The sequence below is a fragment of the Macaca fascicularis genome, chromosome 2 (assembly GCF_037993035.2).
Source record: "Macaca fascicularis isolate 582-1 chromosome 2, T2T-MFA8v1.1".
NCBI lineage: Eukaryota > Metazoa > Chordata > Mammalia > Primates > Cercopithecidae > Macaca > Macaca fascicularis.
Genome location: NC_088376.1, coordinates 9,274,939 through 9,292,500, shown reverse-complemented (window position 1 = coordinate 9,292,500; position 17,562 = coordinate 9,274,939). Strand labels below are relative to the sequence as shown.

The following is a 17,562-nucleotide window of genomic DNA, read 5'->3' as shown; positions in this document are numbered from 1 at the left end:
GGACATGTGCGTGGTCTGAAAGTGTATATCGGAGAGAAGAGAAGTAGCCACAGAGGTTTGAGAAGGTTTGCTGGAGTAAAGGGTAATGGAGCTCAGCTCTATCAGAGTTAACTAGGTGGAGATCCTGAGCAACATTGCCTGCAGAGGGAACAGCATGTACGAAGGCCTTTAAGTTGGAGGGGGCATGGTGAATACAAGGATCTGAAAGAAGATAAAGGAAATGGAGTGGAGAGACTTGCCCTGAGAGGGAATTGAAGAAGTCGTTAGAGCTTGGCCCTGCAGAAACTTTTAGACCAGGTTAAGGGTTTCGGTCATTTCTCAGAAGAGCAAGAACTGTTGAAGTGTTTTAAACCAGGGTAGGGCAGTAAAGATGAGATTGAGATTTGCTTTTTTATTCCAAAGAATCCCCTCACTGCAATAGGGTGAAGGGATTGGAAGGGAGCAGGAGTATATGTAAGGGAATCAGGTTTGGATGACTAGTAACCCAAGCCTAGTGCAAGAGTGATTGCAATCATCTAGGCAGGAGATGATGAAAGAGTGAATTAGAATGGTGAAGCGGAAAATGGAGAGAGGTGGGTGGCATTGACATCTTTACCTTAGGAGTAAAATATGTAGGACTTGGCATGGAATGTGAGGAAATATGGTGAATCCGAATGACTCCCAGGTCTCTAGCTTGAAGAACTGGATGGAAGAAGGGTTCTTCCCCAAGCTAGGAACACTGAAAGAGGACAAGGGTGGAAAAAGACAGTCTTGATTGTTGTTTTGAAGAAGTTTGCTAGAAGGAACAATTCCGGGAATGGTATGTCTCATCACATCAGCTTCTTGAGGAGATTGGTTTTACCATGTTTCCACACCACACTGAAGGGTCCGCTTTTTAAACATAGGTAGTACTGAGGAGAAGGCAAACACTATGCTTGGATATGGTGTCTCAGTACCTGTGTCAGCTCCCTGCACCACCGTTTGTTGGGTGCAAAGCATTGAACAAGTCATTTTAAGGGTCGGTAGACCTTAGTTTCTTTGTCTTCAAAAAAAGGGTAATAACATTTAGACCAAAGGGTTCTTGTGAAGATTAAAGAACAGTGTTGATATTCAAGGACCTTGTAAACCTCTCTAAGCTGTACAAACACAGTATATTTTTATTCCTATTCCTATATTTGTTGTTATTGCCACTTAAAGCTCAATGCTGTTAATATTTGGATTATGCAATTTAATGGTTCTCCATGAGTTCTTAGGGGAAAAATTGTGATTGATGTCTAAATAAATAAACATACAACCCAGGAACTTGAGATGGTAGCCCCAAACTATTTATAAGCCTGTGTGTTTACTTGAATTTAGATATTTCTGACATGTAAATTATGCAGAGTTTGTGTCAGAGCACAGCACTCTGTATTCCTAAAAAGAATCCTCCTTTTCTTCTGAATCCTTTACCTTTTAAAATATATCTCATTATGGAGTGCTGACATTTTCAGTAAAACCATTCAACCAAAAGCTGAAGTTTTTTTAGACTAAAACAAGTCTGGTTTATTAGGCAGCAGCTTATAACTTACTGCTAAGTAGATGCAATCTATTTAGGGAAGTTTATGTAGATATCTGATAAGAAATTTTAGTCTTCATCTCTTTCTGACTAAGACTGAGAATGTCAAGCAGATTCTCAAGAATTTCCTCTTTCTCTCAAAGCAGAGGAGGAGGAGGTGAGTATCCCTGTATGGAGGTGAGTATCCACTGGATGGAAACTGTAGAACCAAGACTTAAACCAGCTCTCTTAAACTTTATGCCATCTCCTTTCACAATACCACTAACTTTACTAGGGTAATCTAGCTCAGTGTTTTTGGCCATAACCTTCTTCAATGGGTTGTGGTAAGATATAGAACTAATACTTATCAATATATAATGGCAGGCATATACTAGGACCTCAATTAATGACCTCATTCTTCTTTTCTTCCTTTTTCTGCTTCTCCTTTCTTTCAGTTCTGTCTCCCTTTTTGTGTCCTTTGTATCTTCTCCTGTATGTCCTCCGATTGATTCAACTCCTAACTTCATCTTGCCTATCTGTCATTAGACTACACTGTGAAGTGGCACATAATTGGGTTACCCAAGTCACTTAGTGACACAGGTGCCTTCCAGCAATAGTAACAGCTAATTTATAAAGCCCTAACAGAGAATCATTTCTTTTAATCTTCTCCCCAAATGGATGATGTGAGTACTAGTATTGTCTTCATTTCACAGACATGGAACCTGAGCCATAGAAAGGTTAAAAGTCCAATTTTCAGAGTTAGTAGGTGATAAAGCTACAGATTTCCACCTCCATCCTCACACCACCAAAAGGCTTCCAAAATGATGATAACTGGAACTTATTTATCCACTCAATAGATATGTATTTAGTGCAGGCTATTTGACCGATGGAGATGGAGTGAATAGCCCAACAGACACAGTCTCTGCCTTCGTGGGACACACACATACACACATGCATACACACACACAGGGTTGATACTCAGCCTACTCAGCTTGTACTTATTAGCATTTCCCTATCTTCAGTATTGTGGTGTATATTCTGATTGGTCAGTGTCCACATGGTACCCATTGCTAAGCATTTTATACTTCATTTCTTCTTACAAACTGTGATAAATGCCACAAGGAGGAAAAGATGTCTGCTTTGAGGAAATACCACGAGGCCAAGTTTATACAGAGTTTAGGAAATCCTCTTTGAATGAGACATTTGAACCATGACTTGAACAATGAGTGTTTTCAGCCTACTCTGAGATGACCCTGAGTAGGGGCCATATTATACAGGCGTGTAGTCCATGTTATGAACCTAAACTCGAGGGGATGCTATTTAATAAAGTGAACGAGGAGTGATATCATTCAGTTTGTATGTTAAGAATTGCACTGTGGTTACTGTGTGGAGAATGGTGGGAAAGGGGTGCCCATACCATTTACGTATTAGATTGATTCTGTGTGGTGAGGATTCAGACAAGAATTGGTCATCAATCAATCTTTTCAGTTTTTTAGGGAAAAACAAAACATGTACTAAAACAATTCTAGTATAAGTCTCGAAGTGCTGTATCCTAAAGCCTATAGTAAGCAGACAGCAAAAGCGCTGTCGGTCTGTGGGAATTACGAACCATGTTCACTCTCTTTTAACAAGAAGCTATTGCTTTTTCTTTCTGTTCTCTCTGTTGGAGAAATTCTGAACTCTCAGTCAGAATGTTCCATGTGTGTCCTGGAAGGCTCTCACATCTCAGGCCAATTAATTCAGTAAACACTTATCTAGTTTATCTCCTTATCTACTTTACTCTGGTTCATAAAAATCTCACTTCACTTGTTTCACATTTCTACCACAAGGATATGGTAGGATGAGCTGCAAATAGGAATGAGATAACTTGGAAGACAGCGGACCTGTGTTCAAGTCTCCAATATACTTCCAGTCAGCAATGCAACCTTTGGAAATTAGCGTAGGCTAGTTCATGGTGAGTAAATTTGTGGTACGGATTCAGCTAGAACAGAGAGATATTTTTGGTGTCCATGAGGGAAGATGTCCTCCATGAAGTTTCCTAGAGAACTGGGAAGATGTGGGGAAGTATGAGTCAGTTGACTGCTAACACAACACACACTGGGTATTCCCCTAATGGATTCCATCGTGGATAATCAACCATCTTTGACCTCTGGGATGATGAAATAGTTCTCCGTCATCTTCCACCTTTCCTCCTTCATTAGTCATGGGACCAGACCGAGTGGGGTAGTGGTGTGGCATTAGGTATTTCTCAGTCCCTCTCTCTTCTGAGTTCATCAAACGTCACTGTTTTCTGTGCTAGGAGAGATGTGAATATCATTGTTTTTGACTCAGGCTATGTCGTCAATTTTTATTTGCTGTGATGATTCCTATAGGATAGACCACTGGAACAATGAGCAGGAGAGAATTCTGCTGGTCACGGACAAGACTCTCTTGATCTGCAAATATGACTTCATCATGCTCAGTTGTGTGCAGCTGCAGCGGATTCCTCTGAGTGCTGTCTATCGCATCTGCCTGGGCAACTTTACCTTCCCTGGGATGTCCCTGGACAAGTGAGTATATATCTTAGACTTGAAGAAGTGGTGCAGCAGGGATGGACATACAGGGAAAACAACCTCAAAATTCAGTTTGGCACTGTAAGCTGGGAGAACCCAAGGGAGGATAGTGAAATCATGAAAGTTGAAATCATCAAACTAGAGTTCCTCCTCTATGTCAGCCTCCAGGGATACAACTTTAAGTAAATATATTAGTTTGTTTTCACACTGCTGATAAAGACATACCCCAAACGGGGAACAAAAAAAGGTTTAATCGAACTGACAATTCCACATGCCTGGGGAGGCCTCAAAATCATGGCGGGAGGGCAAAGGCTCTTCTTATATGGCCACAGCAAGAGAAAATGAAGAAGTGGAAACCTCTGTTAAACTCATCAAATCTCATGAGACTTATTCACTATCACGAGACTGGCATGGGAAAAACTGGCCCCCATGATTCAGTTACCTCCCCCTGGTTCCCTCCCACAACACATGTGAATTCTGGGAGATACAATTCAAGTTGATATTTTGGTAGGGACACAGCCAAACCATATCAGCAAATTTGTATTTTATTATGAGGACATGACAAATAAATAGCTAAATGTAAGTAAGAAAGAGCTGTGGGAACATGGGGAAAATGCACTCGACCTAATTTGTGTGTCAGATAATCAGAGAAAACTTTCAGAAGGAACACTTGAGCCAATATTTAATATTGGGTAGGAGTTAGCCAAAGAAGGAGAACCAAAGGGGAAGAACATTCCAAAGAGGTAGCTAAAAAGTGGAATGCCTCTGGGAATTGAAATTATTCTGTAAAGCTCAGTGGATAGAACCAAAATGGGTAGTCGCTCTTCTTATAAAATGTCTGTTGGGATCATTCCTGGAAGCTCTGTGACATGGGGGTGGTGAGGTGTGTCAACTGTTTCACAGATGTTGACAACTACCAAGAGACTTGGGGAGGTCTACAGAGGAGAATGCTGAATTGGTTAAGTTCCTGTCATGGTCTTCGAGGCATCTGCCTTTACTAAACATTTTAGATCTAAGCCAGAGAAACAACAGTCTTCCTCTAAGACTGAATGTGTGGTCTTCCCATTGAACTGTGAATTCCTTGAGGGCAAATATTGATTTTGTTGTCCTTTAAACAACTGGCATTAGGACTAGCACATAGTAGGGTCTGAAATATTTTCAAGATACAGAAAAAAGCACACGTTCATCAGGTGACTGACTTTCCTTACACTATGCATACTACATAAAAAACTTATTTTTGCTTACTCTTTTCATGGATGCAGAAAGTGATTAATTTATTAAGTTCATTAGCTTTTAAAATTGTTGATTTTTTCAATAATAATATTACACATTGTAAAATATATATTTAAATATTCCAAAAAATGTTCATTTTCAGGAACTCTCTCTTCTACACCAGACCCTCGGTTCTTCAGCCTTCTCTCCATGGGTGATAGTCAGCAGTTTCTTGGGTATTTTAAAATAAATAGTCTATAAATATAAAAGAATAAAAAGGTCTGTATTAGTCCATTTTCACGTTGCTGATAAAAATATACCTGAGATTGGGTAATTTACAAAAGAAAAAAGTTTATTGGGCTTACAGTTCCACGTGGCTGGGAAGCCCTCACAATCATGGTGGATGGTGAAAGGCACGTCTCACATGGTGGCAGACAAGAGAAGAACTTGTGCAGGGAAACTCCCATTTTAAAACCGTCAGACCTAATGAGACTCATTCACTATCATGAGAAGAGTGTAGGAAAGACCTGCCCCCATAATTCAATCACCTCCCACTGGGTTCCTCCCACAACACATGGGAATTGTGGGAGTTACAATTCAAGATGAGATTTGGGTGGGGACACAGTCAAACCATATCAAGGTCTCTCTGTGTATATATGCTTATGCACATTTAAAAGTATATATCTACACACATATTTATTATGTATTATTTTACCTAATGAAAGCACATGTCATAAACTGTCCTGCCTCATGCTATAATATCTACCAGTGGTATACTTCGGAGATTTATATAATCATCTATAGATCAATCTCAGTGTTTTTTAATAATGCAGAATATTACATCTTTTTTTAAATTATTTTTTATTATTATACTTTAAGTTCTAGGGTACATGTGCATAACGTGCAGGTTTGTTACATATGTATACTTGTGCCATGTTGCTGTGCTGCACCCATCAAGGTATAACTCCCAATGCAATCCCTCCCCCCTCCCCCCTCCCCATGATAGGCCCCCGTGTGTGATGTTCCCCTTCCCGAGTCCAAGTGATCTCATTGTTCAGTTCCCACCTATGAGTGAGAACATGCGGTGTTTGGTTTTCTGTTCTTGTGAGAATATTACATCTTAAGCTTGATCTATTTAGCCAGTCCCTCATTGATGTGTATCTATTTTTACTGTTGCTACTACAAAGTGCAGCTACAAATATCCTTGCTTGCAATACTTTGCACAAATGTGCAATTGTTTCTGTAATGTATTAATGAATTCCCAGAAGTGAAATTTTTAGATCAAAATAATGTAAATTTTAACTGATGAGTATTGTCAAATTGCCTTCCAGACAGGTGATACCAATTAATACTTTCACAAAGTGTAAGGGCAATCTTTTCCACACACCCACACCAATATCAAATGTTACAAAACCTTTTTACATTGCCAGTGAGATAGTAAAGAAAAGTCTCCTATTTGGGGTTTGAATTGCATCACTAGAATTTGAAAAACGGTATGTGTTTTTTATCCTTGGATTAGAAAGCCATTTTATTTATTTTTCAGTGAACTGCCTATTTATGACTATAGCCCGTATTTTTTTTTGTTTGATTTTTTTCTTATTGATTTGTAAGAGCTATTTGTGTATTAGAGCACTGAAATCTTTTTCTGTCCTATATGTTGCAAATAAATTTTCCCCAGTTTGTCATACCTCTTTTAACGTTATTATGCTATTTTTCATGACCTTTAGTTTTGGGGTATTGATATGGTTTGGTTGTGTCCCCACCAAAATATCAACTTGAACTCTATCTCCCAGAATTCCCACATGTTGTGGAAGGGACCCAGGGGGAGGTAATTGAATCATGGGGGCTAGTCTTTCCAGTGCTGTTCTTGGGATAGTGAATAAGTCTCATGAGATTTGATGAGTTTATCAGGGGTTTCTGCTTTTGCTTCTTGCTCATTTTCTCTTGCCACCACCATGTAAGAAGTGCCTTTCACCTCCTGCCATGATTCTGAGACCTCCCCAGCCATGTGAAACTGTAAGTCCAGTTAAACCTCTTTTTGTTCCCAGTTTGGGGTATGTCTTTACCAGCAGTGTGAAACAAACTAATACAGGTATCAAATTTCTCATTCTTTCAAACCTTCTAAATTTATGTCTTTTTGAGAAAAGCTTTCTCCATACTATAATTATAAATTTCCAAGTTTTTGTCTAGTAATTTTATTTTACTTTTAACAATGGACTTATATTTCATCTAAAATTTGCCTTGAGTAAAGAAGAAAGTATGCAATCAACTTTAATTTTTATACAGATGACAGGCTAGATTTCTCAATATCATATATTTAATATTTTATATTTATTATTTTATAATGTAGTACTTTCCTCTGTGAGTTTCTATACCTGGATTCTCTATTCCATTCCATTTGTGTTTCTTAAAGCTCAAAATGGTTTTAATTATTATAACTTTATATTATGTATCAATATCTGGTTGAGTTACTCCCCATTTATTAGTCTTGCTTTTTAGAATTTGCATATTTATGCATATTTATTTTTTCATCAGCTTGCCTAATTTTTGAAAGTCTTATTTTTATTAAGATTTTCAAATATTAAGTCAGCTTTTCATTCCTAAGATAAACACATTTGGTTGTGACATGTTATTCTTTTTATGCATTGGTGGATTTAGTTTGCTAATATTTTATGGATAATTTTTGTGCCTGTGTTCATGACAGGTATTACTCTGTTATTTTCATTTTTTAAAATGTTTTTGCTAGGTTTTCATATTTTGGCTATGCTACCATCATAAAACAAGTTGGAAAATGTTCCCTCCTCTTTTATTTTCTAAAATATTTTGTATATAAGTGGAGTTATCTTTTCATTGACTGTCTGATAGAGTTAATAAGGGAAATCTTGGCTTGATCATTTCTTGGTGGGAAATTCTTATAATAAAGTCAATTTATTTTATAAATATTGTGTTTCTCATAATTTTTTCTCCTTGGGAGGCCCTCCCATCACAGGTCCTGAGGCCTAGGAGGACTAATTTTTTATTTCATATTAATTTTGATAAATTATATTTTTAAAGGAATTTGTTGTTTATTTAAGTTGTTGCATCTGAAGGCATAAAGTTGTTAATATTATTTCCTTATAATCCCTTTAATGTCCATAAGATATTTAGTGATATCTTCTTCCTTTCCTGATATTGATGATTTTATTTGTCTGTTCTCTCATTGCTATAAAGAACTGTTTAAGACCAGGTGATTTATAAAGAAAATAAGTTTAATTGGCTTATAGTTCTGCAGGCTATACAGGAAGCATAGTGGCTTCTGCTTCTGTGGAGGCCTCAGGAAATTTCCAATCATGGCAGAAGACAAAAGGGAGAGTGAGGCATCTTGCATAGTGGGAGCAGGAGCAAGAGAAAGGGGAAGGTGCTACATACTTTTAAGCAACCAGATCTCACTATAGTGAGGACAGTACAAAGAGGATGGTACCCATTCCTGCTAAATCTGCCCCCATAATCCAATCACCTCCCATTAGTCCCCACTTCTAACACTGGGGATTTAGTCCTCCTAGGCCTCAGGACCTGTGATGGGAGGGCCTCCCAAGGAGGCCTCTAAAATGTCTGTGTGGTGTTTTCCCCATTGTCCTGGCTATGAGCACTTGCTCCTTTTTACTTATGCAAACTTCTGCAGCCTACCTGAATCCTTCCCCTGAAAATGGACTTTATTTTTTTCCTTTCTACCATATGGCCAGGCTTCAAATTTTCCAACTTTCATGCTGTTTCCTCTTTAAATATGAGTCCAATTTTAAGTCTTTCTTTGCTCATGTGTATGAGAATAGGTTCTTAGAAGCAGCCAGGCCACATCTTGAATGTGTTGATGCTTAGAAATTTCTTCCACTACATAATCCTAAATCATCACTCTCAAGTTGAAAGTTCCACAGATACCTAGGGCAGAGGCACAGTGCAGCCAACTTCTTTGCTAAGGCATAACGAAAGTGGCCTTTGCTCCAGTTTCAAACAAGTTTCTCATTTACATTTGAGACTGCATCAGTCTGGCTTTCACTGTCCATATCACTATCAGCATTTTGGTGATAACCATTCAGCCAATCTCTAGAAAGTTACAAACTTTTCCTCATCCTTCTGTCTTCTTCTGAACCCTCTAAACTCTTTCAACCTCTGCCTGTTACCCAGTTTCAATGTTGCTTCCATATTTTTAGGTATCTTTATAGTAATGCCCTATTCCTGCTACCAATTTTCTGTATTATTCTGTTCTCTCATTGCTATAAAGAAATATCTGAGACTGGGTAATTTATTTAAAAAAGAGATTTTGTTAACTTTTGCCTCACATATTTTGAGTCTGTTATTATGCAGTGGCACACACCTGTAATCCCAGCACTCTGGGAGGCCAAGGTGGGTGGATCACTTGAGGTCAGGAGTTCGAGACCAGCCTAGCCAACATGGTGAAACCCCATTTCTACTAAAAATAAAAAAAAATTAGCCAGGCATGGTGGTGCATGCCTGTAATCCCAGCTACTTGGTAGGCTGAGACAGGAGAATTGCTTGAACATGGGAGGTGGAGGTTGCAGTGAGCCGAGATTGAGCCACTACACTCCAGCGTGGGTGACAGAGATGAGACTCCATCTCTAAAAAATGAAGAAAGAAAAAAAGAGTTTAATTGGCTCAGAGTTCTGCAGGCTATACAGAAGCTTCTGTTTCTGGAGAGGCCTCAGGAAATTTCCTGTCATGGCATAAAGAAAAGGGGAACAAGGCATCTCACATGGTAGGAGCAGGAGTGAGAGAGAAAGTGGGGAGATGCTACACACTTTTAAATGACCAGATCTTACAAGAACTCACTCACTATCATGAGGAGAGTACCAAGAGGATGGCATTAAACCATTCCTGAGAAATATGCCCCCATGATCCAATCGTCTTCCTATTGGGGATTACAATTCAAGATGAGAATTGGTGAGGACACAGATCCAAACCATATCAGTGATCTGTGTCTTCCCTCTTTTTTCTTTTCTGTTGATGATCATACCAATTCTGTTGGTTTTTAACAAGAACATATTTTTTGCTTGGTTAATTTTTACTATTGTTTTGCTGATTACTAATTAGTTGATTTCTGCTCTTTTATTTTTTACTTTTTTTGAGGCAGAGTTTCACTCTTGCTGCCCAAGCTGGAGTGCAGTGGCGTGATCTCGGCTCACCGCAACCTCCACCTCCCGAGTTCAAGTGATTCTCCTGCCTCAGCCTCCCAAGTAGCTGGGATTACAGGCATGCACCACCACACCCAGCTAATTTTTTGTATTTCTAGTAGAGACGGGGTTTCTCCATGTTGGTCAGGCTGGTCTCGAACTCTCAACCTCAGGTGATCCGCCCACCTCAGCTTCCCAAAGTGCTGGAAGTATAGGTGTGAGCCACTATGCCCGGCCCATTTCTACTCTTTTCTTTATTATTTCCTTTCTTCTACTTTGGGTTTACTTTTCTTTTTCTTTTTTTAACTGCTTAAAGTGCAACCCAAGGTTATTGATTTTAAACTTTCCTAATATGAACATTTACAGCTATAAATTTTCTTTTAAGTATTACTTTTGCTGCATCCCAGAGCTTTTGATATGTTGTGCTTCTATTATCATTTAGAGATATTTTTAAATTTTTCTTGTGATTTTTCTCTTGATCCATGGATACATTATAAGTTGTTTTGGCTAATTTCCAAATACTTCAGGTTTTTATAGATATCTTAATTCTACTTAATTCTAATTTAGAGAGCATACTGTCTTTAATTTCATTCCTTACTGATACTTTGAGATTTGTTTTATGAAGTGCATTATGATATATCTTTGTGAATTTGTCATGTGCACTTGAATTTTATTTGTAGTTTTCTACAAATATCAATTGGGATATTGTGTTTGATAATGCTGTTTGGATTATATATATTTTTACTGATTTTTTGTGTGGTTTTTTAAGAGTTACTGAATGGAGTGCAAAAATCTATCACTGTGGAATTTTCTAGTTTTCTTTTCAATTTTGTTAACTTTTGCCTCACATATTTTGAGTCTGGTATTAGGTGCATGCACATTTGTGATGGTGTCTTTCTGGTGAATTGAGCCTTTTTTTCATTATGAAGTATTCTTCTTTATCTCTGGCAAAATTTTATGCTATAAAGTTTATTTTAAAATCTGATCTTATTATAACCACTGTGTCATTTTTATACTTACAGTTTGCATAGTGATATGATTTGGCCATGTCCTCACCCAAATCTTATCTTGAATTGCAGCTCCCATAATCCCCATGTTGTGGGAGGGACCCGATGAGAGGTAATAGAATCATGGGGGTAGATTTTTCCCATATTGTTCCCGTGATAGTGAATAAATCTCTATGTATCTGATGGTTTTATAAAGGGCAGTTCCTCTGCACTTGCTCTCTTGCTTGCCACCACGTAAGACGTCCCTTTGCTCCTCCTTCACCTTCCGCTATGATTGTAAGACCTCCCCAGCCACTTAGAACCATGAGTCCATTAAACTATTTTCTTTATAAATTACCTAGTCTTGGGTATTTCTTCATAGCAGTATAAAAAGGGAGTAATACACATAGCATTTTTTTATCCATTTACTTTCTACCTATTCATGTCTTTGTATTTAAAGTGTGTTTGTTGTAGAAATCACACAGCGGGCTCATGCTTTTAATCCATGACCTGCAAGATAATGTTATAACTTGTGCTTTAATAAATCATAAGTATTTCAAAGAAATTTAGATAAAATAGTCTTTTATGTTTACTTAGATGTTAACATGTATGATATTCTTCATTTCTTCCATAAGATTCATTTCCCTTTGAAGTCATTTTTCCTATACATGAAAAATTACATTTTAGCATTTCTTGTAGTATAATCTAGTGGTGATACATTCTCTTAGTTTTTCTTTCTGAAAATGCTTTTATTTAGTCTTAATTCTTGAGGAATATTTACTCTAGTTATAGAATTTGGCTTGACATTATTACTTCTTTTTTCTTTCAGCACTTTAAAGATGTTGTTCCACTGTTGTTTGGCTTCCATCTCTGATGAGAGGTCCACAATGATTTGAACTGCTATTCCTCTTTATATATTCCTCTGACTGCTTTCACATTCTATCCTTATCTTTAGTTTTTAGAAATTTGACTTTCATGTGCTACATGTGCTTCTTTTTGTATTTATCTTGTTTGAGATTATTTAAGCTTCTTACATCTGTAAATTTATCTTTCAACAAGTTTCGGAGGTTTGGGACTATTACTTTTTTTTAAATTTTTTCTTTCTATTTATTTTCCTGGTACTTAAATTACATGTATGTTAAACTTTCTGATACTGTCCTACAAGTCTCTGAAGCTCTATTTTTTCCTATTATTTTCTCTGACTTATCTTCAAATTGGATAATTTTCTTTTCTCTGTCTTCATGTTCACTGACATTTTTCTTTGTCATTTAATTCTCCTTTTAAATCTATCCAGTATTTTTATTTCAAATATTATACCTTTTTGTTTTAAAACATCCATGTAGTTCTTTAGTATAGGTTTTATTTTCTTAAGGAATTTTATATTTTTATTGTTTATGAGCATAGTTTCTTTTACCTAAGTTAGCATAATTAAAATAATTGCTTTAAAGTTCTTTCTGATAATTTCAACCTCTTGGTCATCTCAGGATTGCTTCTGTTGACTGTCCTTTTTCTTGAGAGTGGTTCATATTTTCTTGTTTTTTTTTTCTGGTATATAAAATACTATGGGATTTATTCCTCCTTGAAATTGTAGCAACTACTTACACTCCAAAGTCTTCAGGTAGTTTTTTTGTTTGTTATTTTGGCAAAGTGGGGAGTGGAAGAATGGGTTTTATTCACTTATCAGTTGTGTCTGCAGAATTTCTAGTTATTATTTTCAGGAAAAGCAGTCTGCTGGGAATCTATGCCTAGTTACTGAATTTTATCAAATGTTGTTGCTGCATCTTTGAAGATGATCATATATTTACTTTTCTCCTTAGGTTTAATTAAAAATGGTCACACATTTTTATTATTGAAACATTTTGGCAGGTTGGAGGTATGAATACTACCTGGAATTAGTATATAATTATTAATGTGCTATTGAATATTAATATGTGATTAAATATTAATTGCAAGTATTAATAGGTTTTTGCATTAATATTCATAAGTTTAATTGACATATAGTTTTTTTAATCAGGCTGTCCTTGTAAGTTTGGTTTCAATGTTAGATAATTTTCTTAAAAACTACTTTCTTTTTATTCTCTGTTGACTGTATTAGATAAACAAAGGGCTTTATTTGTTACGTAGAAGTTTGGTGTGTTTCACCTATGAAAATGCCTGAACCTGGTGCTTTTAAAGGAAGATAAACACAACTTTCTCAATTTCTCTATAGCACTGACATGTTTATTTTTTTTTCTTTCTTTTATGATAACTTTCAGTCATTTATGTCTTATTATTAGATCACTTAGTTTTGTAGAGGTTTGTAAATATTCACTCAATTGAGAAAGCCTAAAATAGGTAATTAAAGAAATAATAAAAGTTTATTTTGCAGAGAATTACTTTCTTCTGTGTGTGCGGATTCTATTAGCTAATGGTTGGTTGATAGATTTTAAAGTACCACTTCTTTTGGGTTTACTTGTTCATAATAGAATTCTTTTTTTTTTTCATTCACTATTTTCCACATTTATCTGTATTATGTATTAATTCTATATTTGTATATATATTTTGCATTTTATAAATAACTTCACTTGAAATTTTAATTCATTTATGGCTATTTTTTGTTAGATATGTGAGCTTTCTGACTATTAAATTTTCTTTAGTGTGGCTTTTTCAGATACATAATAGTTTTTATTATTATATTTCATATCCTAATATTATTGTTTGTTCATTTCCTCTTTGACCTGAGAATAGATTGAAGTAACTTTATTTAAAGTTGAATTTTTATGCTTTAAAATTTTGTTATTAATTTATAGTTTTATTACATTGTGTTCAGCGAATGTCTTCTCTTACTATTTCTACTCTCTGGAAATTACTAAATATGTATACCTTTAAATCACCAATTTTTTAATCAATTTCTTAAATACTTAAATGTGCTCTCTCTGCTTTCTACTTTCTCTCTCCTTGGAATTAGCATATCACTATTATACTACTTTCTCTCTTTTTGGAATTAGTATATCATCATACAGAGTTCTACATATAGAGTTAGTAAGTGGTAGTGAGATTAGTATATCATATATATAGAGTTATACATGTAGAGTTTCATAAGTGGTACTAAGATCTACTATCATTATGTTATTTAGGTATACTCTATCTTTGTCTATTTAGTAATAAATGTTATATGTATTGCTACATTTAGTTACATATATGTAATGTTTATATATATAGCTACTTGATTTGTCATACATTGAGATAGGATAAATTTTTTTATTACTGTGGTGGATTTATTTTACTCTTGTGACTTTATATGAATGTTGATATTGTACTTTTTGTTGTAGAAATATTCATAGATGTTGAATCTTTACTTTAGATGTAATATTTTTCATTATAGAGTTTAATTACTTTAATACTTTTCCTGATGAATATTGCAACCCTTACGTTATTTTTATTTGAATTTTCTTGGTATATCTTTGCCTGTTTTATTTTGAGCATTTTGAGTCTCTTTGTTTTTGATGTGCACTTGCATACATCGTATAATTGAATTTTACTTTGTGATCCACTTGGGATCTTTTTCTTTTAATAGGTAAGCTTAACCTATTTACATATATTAATACGACAGTTATGGTCTAAATTATAACATTTTGATTTTTGTATTATTACTTTTTAAAAATATATTACCATGTTGTCTATATTTCCTTTGCTTTTCATTGAGTGCGTTTTCTTCTAACAGAGTAATCATAGGGTTCTCTTTCTACTAGTGATTGTAAGTGTAACTTAATAGTCTTACCTTTTTTGAATATTATCCATTGACACCCTGATATAAACAGGGAGTCTCCCTGATGTAAACTTCCCATTTACAAGAACATCCCAATTCCTTCATCTTATTTTTCTACTTCTACATCATTCTTTCAAGTTGCTTATAATGATCATTATTAGTTACTTTAATGGTTATTTATTTAGATAGTATGCTTCTGGTTTATGTGCCATCTTAGCGTTCATTAAACCTTCATTCCAAAAGATGAAAACTTTGTATATTTGTATCATTCCCATAAAATCTCACCCTTAATCTCCCTTCTTTCATTAGTTTTACCAAAGAAACTTTAATTTTTCATGGAATATTATATTATATTTCCCATGAGGCACCCAATTGTTACCACTGGGGGCTGATGTAATTCCAGGCTTCCTAATTAACCTGTGCAGCTTATCCACATTTGCATCCTGTGGTTAGAGTGGGGAAGCCTGTGCCAGCAGCTGGCATCTGTTAAGTGTTAAAGGGCTTCCTCTGGGCACCCTGGGCAAGGAACATATCGTGATGAAGTGATGGTTGTTTATGTACTGCTCAGGGTTTCTCAGCAAACATCCATATTAGAGTACTGGCAGAGGAATCCTGGGTTCTAGTCCCAGTTTTACAACTGTTACTTTATTTGTTCATCTATTAAAAGGTGACATTAATCATCATTCTGCTTCATTAACAGTCTTATTGTTAGGTTCTAATGACATAACTTGAAAGCACTTTGTAATATGCCTCATAGATTTGAGGTGTTAACAAGTTCTGATTTTTTTCCCCCCAGATTAAAGCTTTTGTTAACATGGAACTAAGTAGACTAATTTGATTGTTATCTTTACTTCTAACTTACTTGGCCCTTCTCAGGCATTAAGTCACCATTATAAGGTCAAAGGTAAGGCAGCAGCAGGCGGAGAAAAGAGGAGGAGGCAAGGAAAGCCTGGACAGAGTCTGAGCACATTCCCTTGTTTAAAAAAAAAAAAAAAAGCGATGATTTAATCTTAGTATCCACTCGCTGTAGGTGGTAATGTCGATGCTGTTTTCAAATATCTTTACCTCCCTTGTGCTATTTGACCTTCAACACCCAGGAAAAGGCAGAGCTGACTGAATACATCTTCCAGGTGAGAAATGTGAGACTGAAAGGTATTCAGGGATTCATGCATCATCAGCTATTGATCACGGGCCTTAAAATCTGTTCTTCTGACTCTCTGTCCAGTGTTTTTTCTTTGGATATATAATATTTTATCCTCCTCTCTCTCCTTTACTTGCCTCTCTTCCCCTCTTCTCTTCCCTCCCTCTTCCTCTTTCTCTCTTTCGTTACCTACTGTTGTTTTGGGTTTTTTTGTCCTTTCTCTTCTCCCTTCCTCTCCATGTGCTCCTCACTGTTACTGGAACTTCTGCTTAAGAGACCAAGAAGAGCACTATCAGAACTTAGCAGACAAGTGCCAGCATATCCATGTACTGGTACTTAATAAAACAGACTTTTGTTTTATGCAGTTTGCCTTTGGCTTAATATGAAGGAAAGGGGTGATGGCAAGAGACAACTAAAGGCTGTGGATGATTTGTGTGAAATGAAGGCAGATTCTCTTTGAATGAGAACATTCACCAGAGACAGAACCAGGAAATAGTAAAAGGCCTGGTTCATCCTCCAGGGTAACTAGTTGCTCATACATATCTTTTGTTATTGTTGCTTATCTGAAATCTTACCTCTATCATAATTGGATTTATTCCAAGATTTTAATTAAGAACCAATTTCCATAATCCTATGGTGTTTATAACCTCTCAGAAAAGTAGAGGAAGGAGGGGAAGACTATGGTTCCGTGACAATTAACCACAGGTTTAAAGCTATGACTAATCTTAACCACACCATTTTCCCGCTATTTGAATTTGGACAATTTAATTTGGGGGGTTCTCAATTTTCAATCTATCAAATGTCAATAATATAAATCCTTGCGAGGCCTAGCTCATAGGGTCATTTTAGATTCAAATGATGGATGTGACAGTGCTTTTTAATTTTTAAAGTGCTAAAATAAAGTTTTCATTTAAAGAGTTTTAAAAATCTATATTGTTAACTCTCTCATTTTTTTTATTTTCAAAACATATTTATTCTCAAAGCAAAATGTGTGGATATTTCATGTTTTAATTAAAAACTGGAGACGGGCGGATCACAAGGTCAGGAGATCGAGACCATCCTGGCTAACATGGTGAAACCCCGTCTCTACTAAAAAAATACAAAAAACTAGCCGGGCGCGGTGGCGGGCGCCTGTAGTCCCAGCTACTCGGGAGGCTGAGGCAGGAGAATGGCGTGAACCCGGGAGGCGGAGCTTGCAGTGAGCTGAGATCCGGCCACTGCACTCCAGCCTGGGCGGCAGAGCAA

At 36.2% G+C, this 17,562-nt stretch overlaps 1 protein-coding gene across 1 annotated transcript in view; it reads left to right on the top strand.

Annotated features, from left to right (window-relative positions):
• TPRG1 (tumor protein p63 regulated 1) overlaps nucleotides 1-17,562 on the top strand; it is a 115,940-nt gene that overhangs the window by 27,941 nt on the left and 70,437 nt on the right. The window contains exon 4 of the mRNA XM_045387175.3: nucleotides 3,886-4,062. Coding sequence (XP_045243110.2) covers nucleotides 3,886-4,062 — 177 coding nt within the window. The remainder of the gene's footprint in view (nucleotides 1-3,885; nucleotides 4,063-17,562) is intronic.